General features: G+C 38.2%; 1 protein-coding gene across 1 annotated transcript in view; it reads right to left on the bottom strand.

Moving 5' to 3' along the window:
* Window positions 1–426: 426 nt before the first annotated feature.
* The window catches only part of EMB2735 (embryo defective 2735), a 127,990-nt gene continuing 107,779 nt past the window's right edge, over window positions 427–20,637 (bottom strand). Inside the window, exon 4 of the mRNA XM_089432903.1 lies at window positions 427–975. Coding sequence (XP_089289029.1) covers window positions 752–975 — 224 coding nt within the window. The 3' untranslated portion in view covers window positions 427–751. The remainder of the gene's footprint in view (window positions 976–20,637) is intronic.

The following is a 20,637-nucleotide window of genomic DNA, read 5'->3' as shown; positions in this document are numbered from 1 at the left end:
AAAAAGACATTGGTTTCAATGTCCCAAAATGAGTAAACCAGATTGACAATAAAATTGTGCATATTTTCGGCCATTGCAGTAAGGCAAAGCAACTTCCTGAAATTCCTCTTCATCAAAACTAACTTATTAAGGAACAAATTTTTGATAAAGTAATTAATGCTCCGACAAATGAAAAAAAAGTTAAAACCTTTGTAGTAAGCTTCTGCTTTCATAATTTATATTCTGAATGGCAATTTGGTTCTTTAATGGAGAGAATAAAAACATCCATCTTTCCATGATAATTAAAGCCAAACATCTGAAAATTACTTTGTAAGGAAGATCTACAGTTGTACTTTTATCATGAAAAGATTGCACTTCATGTTAACTATTAAACAGTGCATAAAGGGAACATACCTATTTAAGTCTCAAAGCATGAACAGATTTCAGTTAACAGATCTTTAAAAGGTTTCATACCAAAGAACAGAAATATGCGGCATGTCACAGTACTTGTTTAATGGGAGCTGCAACACTGTACTTCTGTGTCAAGAGATCCATATTAAATCTGACGTACAAGAACAATAGAAAAATATATCTGGTCTTCTGTCTACCTCCATACAAACTCTAAAATCCGTCAAAGGCTAAAGTTTAGATAACCTAAATCAATAGTATTACAAGAAGCCCTTTCAAGGCGGTGAATTTTTCAATTTTTCTCCATCTAAAAATTCTTAATATATAAAGCAAATCATTAGCCGCTACACAGAAAACTTAAGTTTCATTGCTCTGGGTTATCTCCTTTCTTTTCTTCTTTTGTTGAATTCCTACCTTCTTCATGTACGGGCGATTTCAGAGATTCTTTTGAAGCCATTGTTTCTGCTATACCTTCTTGATAGCCTTCAATAAAGTTTTTAAGGGCATCTTTATAAGCTGTAGCTCTAGTCATATATATACGCTGTAGTACAGGACGTAAGGTTTCCATGCCACCTCTTGCTGCCACAGCTGTTCATTGACCATGAAATAGAACAATTTGAGTTAGGAACAATGAGTATGCAATGCTACAATCGTTATCCTGTCAATCTGAGCCAAATCAGCTTGCAAAACTATAGAATCACTGATATCAATACAGTTATAAAATAACTCATAAATTTTTTAAAAATGATCACCGTCACATATCTCAATCTAAATGATAAATGTGGATGCAAAGATGAAGTAAGATTGATCTTCACACAACATACTCTTGAATACATTGTATTGAAAGTCTCATCTGTGTGATTAGAGTGTTAGGCAAAGTATAATTCCAATGAGTCAAATTTACTACTTGAGGGGCATAACATGTGCATATGAACAACTTCCAACAAGAATAATAATCTTGGATATGTTCTACAACATGTTACTGAAAATTAATTGAATTTAAGTATTTTATTCAAAAAATTCAAAGCTATCACCAGATAAGGAAGCAAGACACCTCTCCAACTATAGCATTCAGGTTCCAGATAAGAATTGTTAAGGTAAATGTATCGAAAGACACTGTTACGTGGATGCATGTGCACAAGTGACTGCTGCCTTAAAGCTTATCCCAATAATTATTTTATTTTACTTTCACAAGGCCAAACTTTTACCCAAAAATGACGCACCATGACCACATAGTCAAGCTCCTAATTTAGTTTATATCTGTGCTTTAAGAAGTTTGATGAGAGGATTCCATATTGCATTGACAAACAGATTCCAGATTTCCATCAGTGACTTTATTACAGTGGGTGGAAAGACCCCATCTGTATCAATAATGATGCTTTAATTAGAGCTATCCCTGGCCTTATTCAACAAGAAACATGTCAAGAAGAATTTCCTCATAATTCACAAGTCCATTTTCCCACTGACACATGAAAAACTTTTCAAAATCAGAGTGCCGAAATTTTTTCCATCTAGGGATGTCCCCATCTTGGCTACCTATTACTGCTCAATCTAGCAGGGGTCCTAGGAGGGGTTCCAAAGGGGCAACTACTACACCAACTGGAAACAATGGGACAAGGACCCACTTTCACCTTAGTCGATGTCCCCTGCTATCTATGGACTTTCACCGATGGGAGGAGTCCTGGTATAAAGAAATCATAAGGAGAGACTCAAATAAGGGCTTGCTTTCCTTTTAGGGCAAGGTAAGGTGCTCTCTAAGAAAGGCTCAAGGGAGGCTTAGACCTAGGTAATGATGGATCAATTTGATGGCTATGCCTAGACCAAAGCTTCCCAAGGAGAAGGGAATGATCTCTATTGAAGTTCTTGTAAGATGATTTGTCATATAAATAATGGGACCACAAAAAGACCAAGGATACCCAAACAAGACCTAGGGTTTAGGGTGTAGTCTTCAACCAAGAATCTAGGTCAAGCAAGGGTGAAGAAGGGATCAATAATAGGTGAACTTCCTTTGAGTTTTCAAGCACAATAGATCCCTTAGAATGCCGCTAACCTAGAAAAAACAAGAACCAACGATTTTGGAGCTAGGGCTTGGTGTTTTTCACAAACTGACTGTGGGATTGGCTTCAATTTTGGATGGCATGTAGGAGACACCCCAACGCATTTCATCACCGACTCACTGAGCAAGATGATGGCTCTAATGGAATTCATTGGATGCCCTAAAAGAAGAAGAATTTAGGGTGATCACCAAGGATTGAGACCAGTGCCTAGCCAATTGTGGAGAATGGAGTCAAAGTGAATTTGATTTTAGGATTTTTGCTCTACCAAGGAGTCCTATTGCAACTTCGCTAACCCTAGAGAGGTAGCTACAAGGTCACAACAAGGAAATTATACTTCGCTTCGCAAAAGTTATGGAGTTTCAAGGTGAGAGGTATCAAGCCACCCCTAGGAATAATTTGATCTTCTTGCCAAGATGAATAACATATGCAATGAGCTAACATTACAAGCTAAGTCACATGACACGAGGACATGGGACACAGAGGACACGTAAATACAAGTATTTGACACGAGACGCAGCGACCCCGGAAACAGGACACGAGGGACACATTATATATATATACTGAAATATATTGCTTGATCCATATAGATATGAATCATGATGATATCTATTTAGTATTTAGTATACATTATTTACTATTTAGTAATTTACTAGTTAGTTTATTAATTTACTACATCAATGATGTTCACAGTTCAATGTTCATTGTTCCTGATATAATTTTTGTTATTAACTTCAAACAAGTTTGATCATGTTCAAACTTCACATAAGGTAGTTTATGAACTATAAATTTATATGTGTTCAAACTTCATTGTTGACAAGAGTGTTAATCGACCTTTCCCTCCCTTTAGACCTCGAAGGTGTAGTGAGCAATGAGCACATGACGGGGAGCTAGGATTTTTATTTCAACACACGATCTATACGTGGTCACTTGTGTATAATTAAGTTAAGTTCTGTAGGCTATAACACAACTTACAAGAAATTTAAGTGCTCCAAACTCTCAGCAAAGCATGCGAACGCTCGTCTCCTACATCTCCAGGTCCAGGTCGATGTGAAGTTGTGAGCATTGTGCTCGAATCTGATGGAATTCCTCACACTGCACAACAAATTGGATTCCAGCGACAAGCAAACTCAACTTCGGTGGCGAACAATGACAAAAAAACCCAAAAATAAACCATGTTGCAGGTTTTAAATGTCACTTTTCATGGGACACGTGTCCTAAGAACCAAAAACGTTAGGGCACATTTTCGACACATCCAAAACATGTGTCTCGATTGGAGGACACGAAGAAAAACGTTTTCGACATGTTTTAGGGCATTTTCATGTCCGACACGTGAAATACGGGACACGAGACCCTGAGGGACGTGTCCTGTGACTTAGATTACAAGTGTTCATGAATTTTGCATCAATAATTAGGACACAAACATAATCAAAGCATAGCATTACATACATTAGACATAAAACATGAAAAAATTTGCATAAGAGAGCACTTACATGACAAAAAGATTATGTCCATCAATTACATTTGCAATAATGAAGCTCCAAGATAAGATAGCAATTATCCAAACATCAAAATGTATTAATAAACCTCCAATTCACCCATCAATAGCAAGTCCAAGTTCTTTTCTCCAAAAAGATACAAATCCAAGTGATGATAAATGAGAGAGAATGCCTCTCTTATATTTATACACTCCTCTAAGTAGTGTGAATGGTCTATTCTAGCCTAATGATGCCCTTAAAATAAGATAATATGCAAAATAACAATACTTTTGGTGACAAGCCCACCAAATAGCTCCACAATAAGAATAATTAGCCTCTCAAGAGGGTCGAAATGGTAGAAAAGTAGCTAAAAGGGCCATTGGAAGGCCAAATGAAGTCCCTCATGTGCCATAATGAATAGACGGGCTCCAATAACAGTGATAAAGGGGGTGGCCCCTTGATCTTCAAGCAAATGATCTATGGTGCCCCCAAGTGGTTGTGGGGGCACAAAAAGCATCCTCATGGGTCTCCAACTGGATCGAACAAGCCTGTGCTAAATCTGTATGGGCTGGAATGATGATGCAAGCCCTCCTTTGACTCCCTAGGTGAGACAAAACCCCATCTGGGCCCTAGATCAATTTTCAAGTGTGTCGTGCAAGTATGTAGTCGGTTGCGCAATGTGGTCCAAGTGCATCATCATCATCGAATAACTAGAACACGAGGAAGCAATTGGCGGTGTTGAGGATCCCATGGAGTGGCTATCTGCTCTTTGCTATAGTGGAGGCCCACAGCTCTCAACGTTCACCCTACAAGTGCAATTAAGACATGGGCTGGAATGATGATGCAAGCCCTCCTTTGACTCCCTAGGTGAGACAAAACCCCATCTGGGCCCTAGATCAATTTTCAAGTGTGTCGTGCAAGTATGTAGTCGGTTGCGCAATGTGGTCCAAGTGCATCATCATCATCGAATAACTAGAACACGAGAAAGCAATAGGCGGTGTTGAGGATCCCATGGAGTGGCTATCTGCTCTTTGCTATAGTGGAGGCCCACAGCTCTCAACGTTCACCCTACAAGTGCAATTAAGACCCTCTAGAGGCCTTGACCTTGTCTAGGGAGACCAAACCCCAAGATGAAGATCCACCTACAATCCTATATAAGATTCAATGAGTCTCCTCACCCTCCAGTACAACAATTCATTAGTGCAATTGAGCAAATGAGCTTACAATTCATGGAACCAAGTGGGCACTTCATAGTAGCATGCCCTTCCATAATGGGCTTTAGAGTGCACAAGTGTCTATAGGTTCAAGAGGAAGGTTAATCAAGGACCCTATTAAGTAGTTTCAACCTCTAAGGGAGTGACATGTCCATGGTACATCTGTTAGATAGCAAGTGTCATATGAAATAATGACGGAACGGAGTGGGGCATCAAGGAAGGCTCCAAACCACATGCCATGTTACAAGGGTAACTATGATGAGGGAAGCCCACACTTGGGTGTATAGATGTTGGAGGGAGTAATCGTGGTACATGAGTTACCCCGGCCTTTGTTTTTCCAGCCTTCTTCATATGTCTTTTTCCTTTTTATTGATTTTTCTTTTAACATTGCTCGAGGCTCCAGGGAATGAGAGCATGATGTGAATGATATAGCACTGAATACCCCCTTTAAGGTTGGGCAGTTCATCGCCCACCACGGGTTGGGACGATCATGGGTTCCTTAATAATGCAGGGGGAAAATATAGGGACCCTAGGAACCAGGGTGATGGCCATAGTGATAGGGGGTAGAGCTCATGTTGCCTTTTTCCCACATGCTAAATTTGTATGTCCCAGCCATCTTTTGCATTTTATAGTACATTTCCTATTGAGAGTGGCCAAATTATGCTTTTTACTTTCTTTTTAGCTGCATCAACCTTCGGGGAATCATTCCAAGCCCGACCCAAAGTGTGGACAAGGGGAGGGGAAGGCTAACTCCTTATGGACCCAATGGACAAATGTGGACCCGGATGGGAAATATGTGGAAATGGGTTATAATGAGCGGATGGGAGTGATGTATGTGGTGTCGAGAGGTGGGACCACGCAACCAAAATCGAGATTTTCCATGTAGTGCCACTCCTAAAGCTAGTAGTCAATAAAGGAGATCCCATGGGACTAGGATACAAGGCTAACCACCAAGTTGGACAAGGGGACAAAAGTATAAACCAAGCCCATTCTTTCCGTTGAATCCCCCCACTAATCCATGCCTAGAAGTGTCCATGATAAGTAAGAAAAAAATACCCAACTACATAATGAAAGCCATACCTTCGGGGTTGGAAGGCCCACCTTCAAACATACGATCATGACAGATGGGCGAGGGTGCATAATGGCTAGCTCAGGTGGCGGAGATGATGGCACATCGAGCTATCTAGTGGCTGCAAGGGGTTGTTGGCTGCTAGCTGAAGACAATCTAGGAGAAAAATTTCTCCTATGGGTGTCACCCACAGGTGGTGGGTAACAGTACCCACCCAAATAGGGTTGGAACATTCTGAGGAAATGTGCAAGACATCCAAACATACATGTAAGTTGTAACCCTGTGGGTTAAGAACATCCTCAAGGAAGACATGCAATTGTGTCCTTGAAAGTTAAAAATACACTAAAGTCCTCCCACCCAACCTTATTTCCCCAAAATTCAAATAAAATAATAAAATGCCATAAAATATGATTTCTTCAGTGTTTGACATCTTTCTGTGAGTGGTCAGCAATGTGGTCTGTGACCTTAATAGTGTATAGCATGGGCAGTGAATTCCTCAAGATTACCAACGTCTATCATATGGACAACAATCCCTTCAATAGTATGCAATGTTTCTCTCTTCTAAGAAGTGGGCTTTAACTTGTGGATGGTATGTTTCTCTTGCAAACGGTTTTGCATAGTGGACTGTGATTCATCAACTATGGGAAGAGTCCACACACACACACACATATTTCACTCTTACTTAATCAGAGTCATCTTCCTTATCTCGTTCTTCCTCTACATCATTATCGTCCCTCTCAGATATTGACATCTTATCACCAGATCTTCTCCCTGACATTGATTTTCTATCTGTATAAATGCTTTGAAGAGAACCATCAGAGGATGTTATTCTTTCCCAACTCCATGCACCACAACTTGAAAATTCTTCTGTTTCTTGTTGATTTTTGTAGCATCGGGAGGTATTCCTACATGCCAAATTGGCCTCCTAAATCGGCCCAAGAAAATATTAAATATGAAAAATAAAAATTATTATTTATGGCCTTCATGTAGGACCCAAAAGACAAGTTGGCCCCACCTTGTGAATGGGTGTGACCCTTGGTCAAAACCCATCCAGTTTGACCACTATAAATAAACCATTTGACCTCCTCAATTGATCATCAAATCAATTCGAATCTCAAGAGCAATTAGACATTTGTTCACACATGCGAAGAAGCAGAAGGCTGAGGTTTGACCAGTGAATTCCAAGCAGAAGTTTGATTCATTAACCAGCATTGACTGAAGGATTCTTGGACTGTTTCTGACCTGAATTGACTAAGATTTATATAGGCATTTGACCGCATCTTTGACTGAACTGTTGACCGAAATTCTGGGCAAAATTCTGGGCTTTGACCGAACTATTTGACCAGCATTGACTACAGGTTGACTGAGGCACTTTGACCGAATTTTTTGAGATAGCAGCAAAGGCCAAAATTCGGCCTGTTGACCAAAATTGACTAAGCTAAACATAAGTCAGATATTCTCTCTCCTTTGACTAGGTTTGATGGGTATTAAAAGCTTGGAAATTGGCATGGATTTCTAGACAAATTATATTGTAAACTTTGATGAAGATTGAATTCTCTTTAGAAAAAAAGTTGGTTGGGTTTTTCCCAAGATTGGGTTTTCCCAGAGTAATCTTATTTCTTTTTGTGCCTGGTTGTCTCTTTATGATCCTATGGTTATTATCAATGTTGCGAACATCGGCATCGGGATAAAATCGGCAAGGGTTCAGAAAATAAAAATAAAAAATCGGGAAAATCGAGAAAATATCGGTAAAAAATTGGCAAACATCAGGGAAATTAAGATACCATAAAAATATCATTAAAAATCGGCAAACATCAGCTAGGCCAAAAAATCATGATTTCAAGATAAAATCGGGATGTTATCGAGATGTTTGCAACACTAGTTATTATTGCATTATAGTTGAGTTTTCATATGTATAATTGCTTAATAATATAAGTGACATAAGACAACTTGAGAATACAAATCATTGGAAGTAATTATAAGGATTAGAAAATCAGTTTCTATTATAAGAAAAATCAACATGGTATCAGAGCCTAGGTGAAAGAGCAGCCACTATAGTATTTTGAAGAAGCCAAGCTTTGGAATAATTTGAAGTTAGTCTTAGAGACAAGAGTTCACAAATACTTGATTCCTTTATTGTTTGACAAATGGCTCCAAACCTTAGAATTGAAGACAGATTGGAAGGTGCAATCAACTATCAATCTTGGAAAACTAGAGTACTTCTCATCTTGGAGGAAAATGACCTTCTAGAACATGTGGAGAAAGATATTCTAGAACCAAAGGGAGCTGAGGAGAAAGCAAAGTACAAAAAGAGTGAGTCCAAAGCAAAGAAAATTCTTGTAGACTCCATAAGAGACCACTTGATTCCTCATGTTAAAGGACTAAAGACTGTCAAAGCAATGTACAATGCTCTAATGAAATTATATGCAAGCAGCAATACTAACAGGACATTAGCCTTGAAGAATCATCTTCGCAATATTAAAATAACTGAATCAAATTCTATTACCTCTTATCTTATGAAAATAACTCGGGTCAAAGATGAACTTGTAGCCATTGAACAAAAAAATTGAAGATTCAGAATTAGTTACAATTGCTCTAAATGGCTTTCCTTCATCATGGGAACCATTTATTCAAAGAATCGGTGCATGTGGAAAACTACCATCATTTGATGAACTATGGGATGATTGTATTCAAGAAGAAACCAGGTTGCTAGCTAAAAATGAACCTTAGAATAAAGCAACTCAATCCCTTGCTACTCGTACAAAGAAAGGGAAAGAAGGAAGGAATATTAGGAAATTTGATAAGAAGAACTTTGGAAGATTTGATAAGAAAAAATTTGGAAAATTTGATAAGAGGAATTTGGAAAATTTAATGAAAGAAATCTAAAAAGATCATATCAAAAGAAGAAAGACATATCAAAGGTTAAATGCTTCATTTGTCATAATCTTGGTCACTATGCATCACAATGCCTTGAAAGAAAGAGGAAGGAAAAGAGCATGCTTCTACTGCCAATGTCAATGAAGAAGAGAATGATGTAAAGCCACCTCTAAAGAAGTCAAAGGATTTCTTCATTTAAAGAAGTTAACAATTGAAAGATAAGTATTTATCTTCTTCTCTTTCTCATTTTTTATGGTCAAGATTTTATTTTTCAATTGGTTGTAGCCTTGGTACTTTCTTCCTATTTTTGTTATAATAAAGGAAATTTTTTTTAATGATTGTTGTAGTACAAGGCAATGTAGTAGGAAGAAGGAATTTCCTACAAAGGTAGAAGACTGCAGATATATTCCTCCACTTACATGGGATGATCAAAATACTGATCAATCTCTATAATATGTTAAAGGACGGACTATTGAAAACTTCTAGAAAGTAAATTCTAGAATTAGATTTGGAATTATTGTATATAAGGATTGTGGAAGAATTTGAAGGATATTTGCAAGGAGGCAAGGTTAAAGAAAAGCAACTTCATACAAATCTCAAAAGATAAGTAATCTATATCCTTCTATCTTGATTTTAATTTATTTCTTTCTCTTACACTCCTTTGTTTTTGTATCTTTTACTCAATAATAATTGTTTCTTCTATGATATCCTGAATAAGGTTTGGAGGAACATTGTTGATATGATCTCCCATATGAGGAGTAGCAATGGAAAAAAAATATTTTCCTACGTGACAAAGGGAGCGAAGGACTTGCTTATGAAAGGAATAGTAGAAGGATTGTTTTTCGTGATAGAGGGAGCAACCAAGATCACCACAAGGAAGACCTACTTCAGCCTCAGAAATTAAGATGAAGGATTTTGACCTTATTTCTTGGAAGTATATGAAATTACAAAGCCCATGACTATATATGTTACATTGGTACCTATGTTGTACATTGGATATGTCTCAAGAGGTGAAGTGAATCTTTGCAAGGAAATCACAAGTCATAAAGCAATGACCAGATCACTTCATCCGAGACATGATGAAAAGAGGAGCAATAGAACTCCAGTACACATCCACAAATGAGTAGATTGTGGAAAAATGGTGAGCTTAGTATGATGTTGAATATCCCCCTCATTGAAAAGAATGATGAGGTATTTGCAGGATTTAGCATCTCTTGAAGCTAGAAAGGATTTGGCTAGGTCATAAAGGATTTTGACCAAGAAGAGATGTATACATTCACCTTTGAAGCCAAAAGGACTTGGCTAGGTCGACCAAAAGTGAATGTTCCAGGGAAACTATAAGATTGGACAGATCTTCTCCTTAGAAGCTAGAAGGACTTGGTTATGTCAACCAAAGGAGATAGATGAAATTCACCTTTAAATACCTTAAGGACTTGGGTAGGTCACAAAGGATTTTGACCAAAAAGGTGAATAGTCCAAAGTTCAAAAATTAGTAAAATTTGATGCCTAGGCTAAGGTCATGACCAAAGAAGTATGATATATTTGCCTGGGGATCCATTAAGGAACTTGGACCACTCTGGATAAATATGTTGATCAAAAAGACATGCATCATTATGACAAGCTCATGAAACTTTTCTTAAGGAAGGAAAATTCCCAACTAAGGGAAATTTGTTGCAGGAGAATATCTCTCTCGCTAAGAGGGAGTGTTGATTTTTGTAGCATTGGGAGGCATTCCCGCATGCCAAATTGGCCCAAGAAAATATTAAACATGAAAAATAAAAAATATATATATATATTTTTGGCCTTCATGTAGGCCCCAAAAGACAAGGCGGCCCCACCTTGTGAATGGTGTTGAAAATATGTTGGCATTGATGTCAAAGGAGTGGCACAGCTCAGGTGGTTGCGAGAAGATTGGTCAAAGAGCAGAGACTTTGGATCCATTTTCAGTATAGAAGAGCAAATCAGAAGCTCTTGGAAACTACTCAGAAGGATAGTGCTCGGAAAGAGATTTCCAATGGTATATTGAAGTTTGAAAAAAGCTTCATGAATCAAAAGAGATGGCCGATCAAATTTCTAAGGTTAAAAGTCAATATTTTGGTGTTTTTGGCCATGGGCCCCGCAGCTGAGTCAACAGGCAGAGGTAGCAAGCACCGCCATGTGGATACACAGGTGGACCAAGCTCAAGAAAGTTAGCGCAGGTCTTGCCTAGGACACGTAATCCTGGCAGAAATAACCCCGGCAAGCTTTTCTCCGATGGTTTCCAAATGTGCTTAAGGTGAAAGTCCCAGGGACAAAACCAGTAGGAGGATGTGGCACGGACACATGGCGGAGGCAGAAACAGTGATTGGCAAAGAGTTGATGAGTGGGAGGGGCCCACTTGATGTTGGAAAATGTAACTAGGTTCGGTCTTCATTTAATGTATTTGAGTCATCATGTAATGTACTTGTCAAAAGAATAAAGAAATGAATTTTTATTATGACGTATTAAAGCACGGGTTTCATGTTTGGGTCACCTTGTTTTAGGTCAAAGTCCCCATTGAGGACTTCTAGGATTTATTCTGAGTCAATCGAGTCATTGTACTTTTAAAGAGACCTTTCTTGGGCTTTTGAATCATGTAAAAAGGTTAAGTATTGAGTCAAATATGATTTATGTACACCATGTCGGCCTAGAAGAAGATCAAGTCAGCCTAAGGACCTTATTCGACCTCACATGGAGCCTATAAATACAAGCTCATCGAATTCATTTGGAGCATCATTCTCACACACAAGTTCGATATCTCTTGTAGCTGGGAAAAAGTGCAAAGTTCTCTTGTAGCTAGGAAAAAGTGCAAAGTTCTCTTGTAGCTGGGAAAAGGTGTGAAGTCTGTTGTCGGGAAGCCGAAGTGAATGTGAGTTTGGGGAAGTCTAAGGAGAAAGGAAAAATCGAAATTTTGGTGTCTCTCTCTCTCTGTTTCATGTCCTGGATTGGGAGATCGAAGTCTTCCAAGTTTCTCTGTTGCCGGAAGCTACCAGTTGTTGGAAGCTGCTGCCTAGTCGAAGTTGCTAGAAAGGGGTCGAAATTCTGGGAGGCTGACTTGGTGTGGAGGAAAGGTCTTATCTTGGTCTAGGGTGAAGAGTCTCAAAGAATACTATTGAAAGGAAGAATTTATTGACTGGGTTTTCCCCTTAAGGGGGTTTTTGCCTTGGAATAGTGCCTACATCTGGTGTCTATTGTTTTATGTGTCGTTGCTTTGGTAATTTCTTGATGAACTAAAGGAAAGAAGATATAAAGAATCGTAATAATAAGAAACATCACAAGTAATTATCAAGTATAAGAAAATTATTTTTTCCTTTTTGATTTTCTAACACTTGACACGTAACCCTAGCAGTTTATCCCCAGCAGGATCCAGAGGCCATCCAAGTTTAATCACCAAGGAGATGGCTACAGGGGGACCCCACTTGACACGTAACCCTGGTAGTTTCTCCCCGGCGGGATCTAGAGGCCATCCAAGTTTAATCATCGGGGAGACGACTCCAGGGTAATGGGAAAATTCTCATCTGTTGCAACAAAAAACTTCCTGTCCCAATCAAAAGTTTAGAACGTAAAAAAATTAAATGAACATAAGTTCGGGACCTCGCTTTTTGCCATACCTTTGACAGCATGGACCAATTAGAGAATGACACTTGGCAATATATCCATTTGTTTCTCAACAATTTAGGCACTGCAATGCCACGGACTAGATTCCTGACAAAGGGAATCTATCCGGGTGGGACTAAGATGGACTCGAGCTTTCAGGCTCTCTAGGTACCATCAGGCTTACTTGTTAACCATCAACCTAGGGACCTAGGTGCGTATCCACGGTCAAAGCACTACAACCCACGCCACCCTCCCTACTTTGGAACCTAGACATCAACACAAAGTGCCGACCAAATGTCCTCCCAAGCAATGTTTCACTCACAAAGCCTCTCCTTGATCCAGCAAATCAAGGACAACAAATCTCTCCCGATCAAACTGATCGATAACCAACATGTTATCAAAACCTTCGAGAGATTACCTGTATAAACACAACCCCAATCAATAATATACTTTCACATATAAATAAACACAAACCTTCGGGGTTTTCCTGATGTTGCTTCTCAACACGATAGACCTATCAACCGAATCTTTCCTTTTCAACTTCACATACAACAACATATCCTTCAAAATTCATTCTCTGATCAAAACTATGCTCTTCCTCTCAACCAAGGAGATTAACTCTACCCATGCTCCCTTTTAAACTCAGGGAGATCTCTTCTATCTTGGCTCCCTCTTAACCTAGGGAAATCTTCTTCTTTTCGGCATCGGAGAATCTTTCGTGGCTTCCATCCATCTCATCAGAGTTATCATAATTATCATCTTTCACATCAACTTTACTTTCGATCATCTTCACCATCTTGAAGAATGTGTACCTACACAACTTAGATAGAAAGTACAACCAAAACTATAGAAGCATGAAGTTAGCAATATCAAAATCTTATAATAACGCAAGCATTTTACAAACATAATTAGCAAGAGACTATACTTCAATACTTCAACTTCTTGCCCTAAATTACATTCACAGCTCATCAAGATATCAAACTTATTATATCTAGGGTTTCAATGACATGATACGATATAGCAAACCCTAGAAACAAATTAGATTAATATATCTAACAGCTTTCAAATTTCATATGTTAGACTTCCTATTAGGATTTCATGTAAACTATAGATTTCTTATTTTCACAATCTCAACGGTCATTATATAAATTCATAGATGACATATCACACATACTAGAGAAATTAACTACTACTAGGGTTTAGTTGCAAAACCCTAGATTTACCAAACAGCATCATCCTAGAACATCAAACTCATACAAGGGCTTAGATTAAATCCTAAGACTTACGACCAACAATAATTAGGTCAACACACATATCTAGGAATTCATCATTAATCATATCATATGTCAGGCAACATATTAGACATATACCAGCCTAGACCCAGCTAGGGATTCAACCACATGGACACATACATACCTAGGGCTTCATTCCTAGGATCACAACAAAATTTTTGCTTATAGGCCCAACCAAACCCTAAAGATCTAGGATTTTATAGCAAAGCAAACCCTACTATATCAACACTTTAAAGGTTCGAGATTTCAGACAACATCATTTCAACCCTAACAAGTTAGGGTTTTCATGATCATACCAAAACCCCAAACATGACATCATCAACAAAAACTTCAAATAGCATTTCCCAATAACCCTAAGCAGTTTTAGGGTTTCAGACATTAACATTAGCATACCCTTAGGTTAGGGTTTTCCAGAGAACCTGTCTAGGGTTCTATAAAGTCAATTAAGAATATGAGGGGGGTAGATTTATCAAGTGATGAATCACCCAAAACAATAATCATTATGATTCAATGTTAAATATTACGATGTTAGTAATGTAATGCAAATTTCAAAATAAGATAAAGAAAATTTTATAGTCTAAGACATACCTAGAGATGTTTCTTGACAAACCTTGTAGGAATTTCTTTAAGTGTAACCCATGATCTTCTATACCTGTAATGCATACTTTCAAGAAAAACATGTGATACCAAGAACATGATTTCATTTCTCAAGTTAGATCTCCTATGTAACCATGGAGGATGGAATCTTATGATATCAAGTTATTCCATCTTCCAACATTAGGATTTTTGCTTTACTTGTAAACTTTAGAAGATGAGGATTAAGGTTCTTTGGATGTCATCTAGGGATTACATTCTTTTACCCTAGACTAATTGTAAACTAGGACTATCTAAGATTACAAATTCAAAAATGTACCTTGTATTTACGAACCTCTGATTTTTTTGATAGCTCATTAGACTTGTTGTAGTGACAATACTTACTTGATTTATTTAAACTAGTTCTTTGTGCTTTCCATAGGACAGACTTTGGGTTCCCTTTCAAACTGAATACTTCTTGTAGTCATAGATACCTCAGATTATTGACAGATTTCCATAGGCAGCTATTTCGAGTTCCCTTTCTTCAATAAGTTGAATGTACTTCTTTACTGCTTTGACCTTATCATTCCTTCAGCACTTAGTGCTTCAACAATTCATTGAGCCCGAATCCTTTTTCTAAAATTTATAGCGAAGTCATGACTATGATTGTGGCTTCACCAAGAAACTATGAACCCAATTTCTGAGGCTGATCCGAAGTGTCTCCTTGTGGTATGCCGAAACTTTGTCACTTGATTCCACTGAAAAACTTCTCTATGATTTGAGTGAAGTTACATCTCTTCTAGACTAAGGTTTCACCGATCCTCATTCTCTAAAAGATTTGAACTTAGCTTAAGGTATACGAGATATATTACTATGACATCCGAATTTCCTTCTGAGATTTTGCACTGAACTTTTTACTGCTCTCAAATCTGAGATTGGTCGAGCTTCTTTACTGTGGCATATTGGAACCTATCATTAGGACATTCGAACCTTCTCCTTCTTCTTCAAAGAGTCTTGAACTAGCTCGCTGTAATCTTAGTTCCATTATTTCATAAATGTCTATTTTGATTTTGATCTAACTGACACATTCTTCAAGAACCTTGATGACCATGACCATAGCTCAAACTGCCTTTGACCATGACCATAGTCTTCAAGCTGCCTTTGACCATGACCATAGCTTTGATACCATGTTGAGAAATCCAAGGAATGGCAGTTATATGATTTCTCTTATTATGGCATTAACTTGTGATGTTTTCATTACAATTATTAGATCCTTTTAATTGTCTTTTCTAATCATCAAGATTAATGCCAAGCAACAAATAGAAGAGAACACAAGATGTAGGCACGCTGCCACAGAAAAACCCACTCTAGGGGAAAACCCAGTGAAAATTCTTCCTTCAGTAAATTCAAGATGAGATGACCAAGACCCTTACAAAACTAGACTCAAGACTACCTCCATCAAGTCATACTTGTTTCACGACACATCATCAATGTAATTTCATCAAACTTTGTCACTGTAATATTAAGAAGACCTCATCACAGTAATATCACCGAGACTTCATTTCTATGGTGGCATCGAGACCTTCTCACTGTGGTGATACAGAACCTTTCACATTGTGGTGGCACTAAATCCTTCACACTGTAGTGGCATCGATCCCTCCATACTGTGGTAACATCGAACCCTCCATCCTATGGTTACATCGAGATAGTGTTTGCACCGAGATTGTGGTATAGTGGTAGCATCAAAATGTAGGAGCACCAAACTGTGAATGTACCAAGACTATGTGAGCATGATACTGAATTGTAGGAGCATAATAGTACCAAACTGTGGAAGTATAGAGATCTCCTTTATACCCTATCTGAGCTCCCTATAGTGATACCAAAATATTTATTTCTGAAATGCCTTATCCGAACTTTATCCTCTGTAATAGCACTGAAACATCTCTCTGAAATCTGTAACTGTCTCTAAGATTCACGAGTTCATTCATCCTCTTTTGGTCAAAGGTTGCACTCCTATTTATAATGGTTTCCTTCTTGAAGTTCTTGAAGAGATGTGTTTAGTAGGACGACTTGTAGGTTGGCTTGTAGATAATTTATTTGAGGCCGACAACAAGGAGACTTAATGGAAGAGTAAACAAGAATTGGCTTTGACAATCAACCTAAAGCCTACAATGGAGGCTTGACCTAAGACAATTGACCCAAGCATGAAACCCATGCTTTAACAAGTCAATTAAATTAATAATAATCTTTTTGCTTTCTTTTGACAAATATATTACATTTTGACTTCAAGTACAATTATGAAGACCGAACCAAGTTACATTCTTCAACATTCTCTAGGATCCCAGTAGCATAACTACATTATCCACGAGCCCTCCCTTGCCTGTTCTCACATTATCACCATTGTTAATGATCCTTTTTCCGCTCCTAGGTATGGCGTTGAGGAAGAACCATCCATTAGGTGTATCCCTCCTTCCCCCTCATACCCTCAGGATTGTGAATACGATTATTCCATTGAGCAACCAATCTGTTGTGCCCTTCCATGTCCCGAGTCCCCTTTTCCTTCCCATCATAACCCTGTGGCATCCATGAAGCATAACATTATGAAGAATGGTTGTGATAGGGAGTTCTTGAGTATGATCATTCATTCTTCCATCCTATGCTTAGAAGAGAAGCTCCGCACTTCTAGATTGACTTATTTTTCTTCTAGGATTTCTTTTTACATTGAATGGATATCATATTTTCTCGCCTCCCACCCACATCATCCTCCATGTGATTGTATCCACATTGATTTTGGGATCCACTGCATGAGTAATCATATAGGCGTGCATATTTATATTTATTTGATGATATGCTGGTTGCACTGGCTTTATGATTACACTTAGTATTTGTTTGAGAAAATATGCATGTTAGGGTAGGATGCGTTGCATATTGTTTTTTGCATTAAAATTAACATCATGTGATGTTATCATGTTAAAATAGTCGTATTAGATTAAATTGCATTTAAAATAGAAGTTTATTTCTTGTTGATTTTATGGCCTAATATTAAGCATGGGTGATCATAAGACACCACAAAGACATGTTGCCCCGTGTGCTTGATCTTTGATATGTGCAGGTAACACGTTTGCGGCTCCAAGAGATTGCTAATGTTCTCATGACATCCTCGTTCGAGTACGTTCGTGCACTGTTCTGTGAGATCATGTCCCAGTTGGTGCCAAATGTTACCCACCACCTGTGGGTAGTATCCATAGGAGAAAAAAATTCTCCTAGATGATCCTCAACCGGCAGTGAGCAACCACCAGATAGCTCGATGTGCCACTATCTTCGCCACCTGAGCTAGCCATGTGGTCCCTTGCCCATTTGTTATGATCGTATGTTTGAAGGTGGGCCTCCCGACGCCGAAGGTATAGCTTTTCATTGTGTAGTTGGGTAATTTTGCTTACTTATCATGGACATTTTTCAGCATGGATTGCTAGGGGGATTCGGCAAAAGGAATGGATTTGGTCTGTACTCTTGTCTCCTCAACCTGATTTGATGGTTAAACTTGTATCTTAGCCCTGTGGGATCTCCTTTATTGGCTATTAGCTTTAGGGATGGCACTACATGGGAAACCCTAATTTTGGTTGTGTGGTCTCCTTTCCCGACACCACATACATTACCCCCTTCCACTCATTATAACCCCATTCACCATATCTCCCATCCGGGTCCACATTTGTCCATTGGATCCACAAGGCATTAGCCTTCCCCTCCCCTTGTCCACACCTTGGGTCGAGCCTAAAGCGATGCCCCGGAGGTTGATGCAGCTAAAAGAAAAGGAAAAAACATCATTTGGCCACTCTCAATAGGAGATGTAGCATAAAATGCAAAAGATGGTTGGGACATACATATTTAGCACGTGGGAAAAAGCCAAACATGAGCTCTACCTCTATCATTATGGCCATCACCCTGGTTCCTACGATCTCTCATATTGAGTTATTTCATCATTAAGGAACACTTGGTGGGCGATGAACTGCCCCACCTTAAGGGGGTAATCACTGTTATATCCTACACGTCATGCTCTCATCCCCTGGAGCCTGAGCAGTTAAGAAGAAAAATCAATCAAAAGCAAAAGGAATATGAAGAAGGGTGGAAAAACAAAGGTTGGGGTAACTCACGTACCACGATTGCTCCCTCCTACATTCATATACCCATATGTGGACTTCCCCTATTGTAGCTACCCTTGTACTGTGGCATGTGGCTTGGAGCCTTCCCCTGATGCGCCACTCCATCCTATCATTATATCATGTACCACCTACCATTTCATGGATGTACCATGGGCATGTCACCCCTTTTAGAGTTTGAAACCACCTAATAGGGTCCTCGGTTAACCCCTTATTGAGCTTGAAGATACCTGTACATGCGGGAATACCCCACAATGCTACAAGAAATCAACAATTGGGACCCACCAAAATGATAATTTTGAATTTAACTTGGTGAATAAGAAGGAAAGGGCTCACTATTGTTAGGCCCCACAAAAAACGATTTTAATGTAATATTTTAGCCTTGGCCCTTAGTCTAGAAGAAGAGGGTTCACTTTCTAGTGGGCCCAAATTCCAAAAGTAGGGGTCCCCTCCTCCATGAATATAGCCGTTGCAAATCAACTATTGGAGGCTTGGTTTTGTGCTTATTTCTTCAGCACTCCTTGCTGTTCTAGAGTTGGTTGAATGATTGAACAGCAGAGCTAGGCACTTAATTTTCTGATTATCTTGTTGTGGACGGTCTTCTAGTGCGCCTTGAGGTTGGAATGCACCCTCTCCTTATGGTAGTGCTTCTGAGAGTTTTCTTACAACTACGTTTTACTGGATTTCTGGTACTATCTTTCCATTTTTATAGAAATTCTGTTAGTTGAAATATTTGCTTGGATGTATCTCTCTCAAATATTGGTTGCATGCATTCAAGAAGTTTTTCATTTCAGATTTTTAGCTGCAGAACATAATCTTTCATCTATATCTGTGAAATGTGACAAGAAGATTTCTGAATTCCCTCTTAAGATTTTGGACAAGTTGGCACTCAGTCTTGCTTTTGCAGTTGTGGCACCCCTTTTCTTTGAAGAAGGAAATTTCTTTCTGGTACTATAGACCCCTTTTTCCCACCTTTGTAAAAGGCATTAGCTTTTGTCCTCTTCAGCCACAAAACCATTTCCTAAAAACTCTTGTTTGGGGTTTTAGATCCTAGTGCACTCCGTTTTTTTTGTTGTATTTTACCTTGTAAGATCTTCTACCCCATCTCCAGGGTGCGCACTTCCTTGTTGAATATCAAAAATTTTGGCACCCTCTACCTTCACACAAACCTAAGACTCCAAATGCTAAAGAAAAATAACCAAATATTTTTAGTCAACTTGACCAAATTAAATAAAATATAATTTATTGTCACATTAACCAAGACTTTAAATTATTCTCCCTAATTTAATTCCTTGTTAATTTTAATAATTTCCTCTTATAATTAATCATACGCATTCTAATTTGACCTCCCTCTAATATTAATAACTATTAAAAGTTTGTTTTAATATTACTTTTCCGTTCATTTCCCTTTACTGCCCCTAATGACCCTTTATTAATTTATGGTCAATTTGACCAAATCTCTTATTTTAATTTATTAATTTAATATTAATTCTCCTAATTTTATTTTTATTTTTACTGATCTCATTTATTTTAATTTGACTAAATCTCTTAATTTTAATTTTATTTATTTAATTCTCCTAATTTTATCCTTATTAGTTTTTTTTATCTCATTTATTTTTAAATTGACCTTTCCCTCTTAAAGTATTAATTATTAATAGATTGTTTTAATGTTCATTTCCTTATTCCTAACAGTCAGATTCTTTATGTATTTATTTATGGCCTAGCACTCTTTGTATCATTGATGTATCATTGATGTATCATTGAGATAGCTTTCTGTCCCTGAAGATGGGTGAAGTGTTCGCCCAAAATGTCGGACACCTCCAAATACTATACAGTATTCTAGAAGAAGCTCTCAGCATCAACATAATTATGACAATGAAAACATTCATGCTAAAATATTCATTTACTGTGTGACAGAACC

This window comes from Pinus tabuliformis, chromosome 5_1, assembly GCF_031772625.1.
Source record: "Pinus tabuliformis cultivar Carrire ecotype Pingquan chromosome 5_1, CPIR1, whole genome shotgun sequence".
NCBI lineage: Eukaryota > Viridiplantae > Streptophyta > Pinopsida > Pinales > Pinaceae > Pinus > Pinus tabuliformis.
Note: the sequence above shows the minus strand (reverse complement) of the source record. Positions and strands in the feature narration are given on the sequence as shown.